Source organism: Haplochromis burtoni, unplaced genomic scaffold (genome assembly GCF_018398535.1).
Source record: "Haplochromis burtoni strain Fernald_Lab_line unplaced genomic scaffold, NCSU_Asbu1 Contig_361, whole genome shotgun sequence".
NCBI classification, from domain to species: Eukaryota; Metazoa; Chordata; class Actinopteri; order Cichliformes; family Cichlidae; genus Haplochromis; species Haplochromis burtoni.
Window position 1 is genome coordinate 43911 of NW_024582722.1, and position 5853 is coordinate 49763.

Sequence of the window (5853 nt, forward strand, 5' to 3'; positions counted from 1 at the left end):
TGTGAAGGTTCCTGCAGTGAATTATCTGAAACAGGGGCACAGGGGGAAACTTATTCCAGATTTGACTGATATTGTTAATTACAACCAGTGGTTTGACAGAGTGTAATGGAAACGCACTAAAACTACAACTCTGTTCTTCTCTGTAAAGCTAAAATCGTCATTGTTTTCAGCCTGACTGAAGAATACAAACCTTCACATGACCGTAGTCTGTAATTAAATTCCGGCAGTCTGTCTCCATCTAGTGTACGAGTAATAGAAAAACAACGTCATCGCTGATTGGCTTAAATTGCGATGTGCTCGTTTCTGATTGGCTAGCAAAATCTTTACCGTCTACAAAAACCTTCCGTATGGGAACGCGGACAGCTTAACGTTTCATCTTCGTCATTATATTTTATTGTATCTCACCAATCAAAGCCTTTGTACCTGTTTGGTTTTATATTTAATGAGTGCAAATTTCAAAGGATGGAGAATGACGCCGAACAATCGTCGGGGTGATTATAAATGTGGCATTTTGTTGTTTCAGTCCGGATGAGAACAGCGGACGGACCAGTTTATGGCGTTTAGAGGAAGAAGCTTGGCGGTGAGAGTTTCTCTCGGTGCTGTTCGGGTAAAATGGGAGGCTGCAGAGCGTTTCAGGGCTCAGCGTTGCTCTTCGTGCTGCTGGAGCTCTCTCTGGTCTGCTGTGACATCACGGACGGAAACGCGGAGCACCTGAAGCGGGAGCACTCGTTAACGAAGCCGTACCAAGGTAGGGGCGTTAGCCCGGGAGCTAGCCCGCAGACTCGGGGATGTCTCCGCGGCTTCTCGGGCCCAGCGGAGGCTCCGAGCCGCCTGCATGTACACTCATCTTACATTGAATGTTTACGGGCTTTTAAAGACCTTGTGGCAGAGTGTCCTCCTGCGGGGTTAAAAGCCCCAAAACATTCGCTGGTGGGGAGCTGGAAGATAAGATAAGATAACTCTTTATTGTCATTGCACAGTCATACATAGTACAGTAGTACAATGAAATTGGAAAAACTGTCCTACGTCGGCACTACATATAACACAACACGACACGATATGACACATCACAACATAACAAACAACACAACACAGTATATTAACTTAGTATAAAAAGAAGAATAAGTGTATGTGTATTGCACACTGTTATTATTACACATTAATTATTATTGCACCTTGTTATAAATATAAATATTATTGTTATCGTTTTAAACATTGTTACCTCCCCCTAAAAAGTCCAGGGAGGTATCCAGTCAGGTCAACTATTTACATTGATCAGGGCTATTGCCCTGTTGTAAAAGCTGTCCTTGAGTCTATTTGTTCGGGACCTCAGCAGCCTGAACCTCCTGCCAGACGGCAGCAGCTTAAACACCCGGTGTCCTGGGTGTGTGCAGTCCCGTAGGATGCTGCGTGCCCTCTTGAGACAGCGAGTGCTGTACAGGTCCTTCAGGGAGGGAAGAGGATGTCCAATGATTTTTTGGGCCATGTTGATGACCCTCTGGAGTGCCTTTCTGTGTGCTGTGGTGCAGCTGGAGAACCACACACCGATGCAATATGTCAGCACACTTTCAATGGAGCAGCGGTAGAAGACGGTCAGCAGCTCCTTCTTCAGGTCCATTTTTCTGAGGATTCTCAGAAAGTGGAGACGCTGTTGGGCCTTCTTTAAGACCGCAGAGGTGTTAGAGCTCCATTGGAGGTCTGTGTCTATGTGCACACCCAGAAACTTGAAACTGGAGACCCTTTCCACGCACTCCCCGTTGATGCTGACAGGCTGCAGCTCGGACTTCCTCCTTCTGAAGTCAACTACCAGTTCTTTTGTTTTGGTGGTATTGAGGTCCAGGTTGTTATCTGCACACCAATCTGACAGCCTCTGAACTTCAGCTCTGTATGCAGTCTCATCTCCCCCTGAGATGAGCCCCACCACAGTGGTATCATCTGCAAACTTGATGACTGTGTTGTCTGGGTGGGAACTAACACAGTCATGTGTGTACAGAGTGTACAGTAGGGGACTCAGTACACAGCCTTGTGGAGAGCCGGTGTTGAGGCTGAGGGCTGAGGAAAGATGAGGCCCCACTCTAACTCTCTGTACACGGTCTGAGAGGAAGTCTCTGATCCAGCGGCAGGTGGTGGAAGGAAGTCCAATTTCCAGCAGTTTATCTATTAGTCTGTCCGGGAGTATCGTATTGAAAGCAGAGCTAAAGTCAACAAAGAGCAGCCTGGCGTAACGGCCCTGCACTTCCAGGTGAGAGATGGTGGTGTGGAGCGTTGTAGCAATGGCTTACTCAGTATGAGCTAGCTTCGCATCGCTAAGGTTAGAGATTTGCGCAAGTGAAGAAAATATGTCCTACATATTTGTGTAATGGCGCACTGCGAGACATATCCTAGCATGTCTGCTTCATCGCATGGAAATATTAATATTCACAGAAACGGGAACAAATCGGAGATCGTCTCGGTGAATACTAAAATCGTTCTGCATGTCTGAGGCTGCTTTTAATCGAATAATTTGGACTTCACTGAAGAAAGTCTGCTGATATTTACAGTCTCTCTCTCTCTCTCTCTCTCTCTCTCTCTCTCTCTCTCTCACACACACACACACACACACACACACACACACACACCAGTCTGGTCACTCAGGTTCATGTGCAGATTTATTCTCAGGCAGGATCGATCTTCTGGTGGGCAGGTGTAAGATGACAGGTGCTTTGAGTGCTCAGAGTAGCAGTGTCCTTTATAAGAAGCATTAGACACCGAACTGCTTGTCAGAGCTGCTTCATGCTGATCTCCCTCCACATCTGAGTTTTTGCTTCAGCGGCTTTCCTGCAGCCACGCTTCATTTGGCCTGCCAGTATCTGTCAGCTGCCTCAGCAATGTACATGAGGAACATGGTCCACTCAGACTCGCTGTCCTTCAGAATGCTGTTGAGGTTCTGCTGGCGCTGGGAATTGTAGATCCCGAGGACCAGGACCTCTGCCAGATGCTCACAGCACACCCTGACTATGTATATGGGTATGAGCATCCTCCCCCACCACCTGATCCAACTCAGCACCAGGCAGTGATCAGGTGACAGGTCAGCTCCTTCCTTCAGCCAAGTGTCCAGAACATACACCCCAGATCTGGTGATACGATTACAGAATCAATCACGGACCTGCAACGTAGGGCGCCCTGGTGCCACATGCACTTACGGACATGTTTATACATGGTGTTCAGCACAGAAACACCATTTTAGCACACAGGTCCAGTGACAGATCGGGCTGTTCCTCCTGATCATACTGCTTCAGCGCACACTTGCCCTTCAGGTGACAGATTCCAGAGCCCATGAAGTGCTCTAACATGAGTCAGACGTGTTACAGCTGACCCCTACAGTGCCTCCTGCAGGCAGCGATGCTGCAACCGATTAAATAAATAAATAATTCTGCATATCATCAGCAAACAGTTGATTTTCCTTTCCAAGTTTATCAGGCGCATGTTAGTTAGTTCTTCTACAAAATCAGCTCCACCCTCCCTGTTGAGCGTGTAAGGATGTCTGATTACAGAGTTCAACCACCAGTCAAACCATGTGTTGCGACTTTCATCCGTAGATAAAGCCGCGGCCGGCTGAGTTGGTTGTGTCCCTGTGACGCGCCTCCAATAATCCATAATGAGTCGAACTTGTACTTTGCGCATTTATTTTAAGAAACAAAACAAGAACAAACATTTGCGCTTTCAATCAATTTCCAACTAGCGCATGGATTAACTGGTGTGCCAAAAAATGACGGTCAACAGAAAAGTTTGCCCACAAACCACTCACCCAACACACCTGCTGCAAACACCGACATCAGGTAAATAGACTGTGACCACACCCACATACCATCACCTGAGAAGCAGGTAAAACTATACACCTGTGCCACCAAAACAAAAAGGAAAAACATAAACATTGACTTTGGCTCCTACACCATGGGAGTAAAAAATTCACACATGGTGTAAGTGGCTCACAGAGTTCAAAAGAAGCTTTAAAAGTGCCTCGGTGTGAGTCCTCCAGATTAGATTGAACACTCTTTAATGTCATTATGCAAGTTTAACAATATTATGATTACATCTTAATCCAAGAGTGTAGCCACGCTGGTATGTGTAGTGTAGCCACATTATTAGTGAGCTTTAGAAGGTGTGAATGTTTGCTGAGTGTGAAACGGGTGTGACGGTATTGACACAGCAGCGAGTCTGTGTGCTTAACCTGCTCATGTGTGTCTGAGCGTTTGCCTGTTTTTCCCGCAGGTGTCGGCAGCAGCCCATCCAGCCAGTGGGATTTCTCCGGAAGCACTTTGGTGACGAGCTCATACGTCCGCCTGACTCCAGATGAGAGGAGCAAGCAGGGATCCATCTGGAACACCGTGGTGAGGCGAGGCGCGATCACAGAGAATCACTTAAAGTTAAAAATGTCCCCTCTCTGTGGCTGAAGCCTCCTCGCTGAGACGAGGAGTTGTAGGCTTTGGCTCAGTAGCGTCTAACCCTCGGCTCGTTTCTGTGTTAGCCTTGTTACCTGAAGGACTGGGAGATGCACGTGCAGTTTAAAATCCACGGCTCGGGGAAGAAGAATCTCCACGGTGACGGCATCGCTCTCTGGTACACGAAGGACAGGCTGCACTCAGGTAACACCGGGTCTTCGCTGTGAAGGTCCGGCTGGTGTGAAGGAGCTTCATATAGAGTTTGGATTTACCCAGAATTCTCTGCTGCAACCAAACTGAGGCCTAAGAAGGCAAAGTGTAGATACTGAGCAGCCTAACCTCCCTGAAGGTGGAGCTCTTTCTCTTTGTATACGACATAACCCGGCATAGTCGTTCGAGTCGGGCTTTGCGGCGTGTTCGCGGTGAGTAAACATATCCCTACATGCAGCTCTGTGAGGCTGAGGTACTGCGGGCCCCTTCTCACCGGTTAACCGCTTCATGGTCAGTGTTGCAGCTCAGAAGGACAGCTGTAAATCCAAACCTGTGTGTGTGTGTCACTCCATACGTGTGTGTCATCTCATCACTGCTGACCTCACATAGTGTCTCGCTCACGTCTCGCCTCATCTCTGCCTCCATCCTAGGCCCTGTGTTTGGAAACCAGGATCAGTTTCTTGGCCTGGCTATTTTTTTGGATACCTTCCGCAATGACCTCCATGGGATGGATGTAAGTGTGTGTGTGCGTGCATGTGTGCCGAAGTGACTGACCAGCTTGTTTCTTTGCAGGGCCCGTGTTTTCCAACAGCGCCGTCTTCCACGGGCTTGCCGTCTTTATAGATACTTACTCTAACGATGATGCGACAGATGTGAGTGACTGCAGGTTTTCCCCGTCAGCATGCTGTCTCAGTGCACAGTCTGTCTCCTCGTTGTGAAACGCTGCAGGCCTGTTGAAGTAGACCTATTCGCCGTCCTCCTTTTCAAGTCTGATTGGCTGGGGTGGGGTGGAGCTATAATGACATCTCCCCTCTATGACATCACACGGGATTACTTGTGCATACACTGACCTTATCGTTAGGAACTCTGTTCATGTTTAATATTGAAAAGAAGATATGACAGGACATAAGGAGAAGCAGAAAAGGTCCACTTCAGCGTCAGTGACAGAATATTTGTTTGTTGTTGTGTCACCTTATCGCTGTTCTGTGTCCCTCACATAGAAAAGGCCCCGGTTTAAATAGAAATACAGTTAACAGCCATAGCGAGTCTGCAAATGTCTGAAATACAGTAAATTACATTTTTAGAACTAAATGTCTTTGATATATCTTAAATTGGACTGGATTACGATGCTAATACTGATGTTTTAGAGTGTGTGTGTGTGTGTGTGTGTGTGTGTGTGTGTGTGTGTGTGTGTGTGTGTGTGTGTGTGTGTGTGTGTGTG

At 47.4% G+C, this 5853-nt stretch overlaps 1 protein-coding gene across 2 annotated transcripts in view; it reads left to right on the top strand.

Moving 5' to 3' along the window:
* Positions 1-391: 391 nt before the first annotated feature.
* lman2 (lectin, mannose-binding 2) overlaps positions 392-5853 on the top strand; it is an 8996-nt gene continuing 3534 nt past the window's right edge. Inside the window, exons 1-4 of one of the 2 annotated variants that reach the window (XM_005943782.2) lie at positions 392-748; positions 4252-4370; positions 4508-4625; positions 5205-5284. In XM_005943782.2, the coding sequence (XP_005943844.1) occupies positions 613-748; positions 4252-4370; positions 4508-4625; positions 5205-5284 (453 nt within the window). In that variant the 5' untranslated portion in view covers positions 392-612. Of the gene's footprint in view, positions 749-4251; positions 4371-4507; positions 4626-5062; positions 5146-5204; positions 5285-5853 lie in introns of both variants that reach the window. The other variant, XM_005943781.2, reaches the window with a different exon arrangement.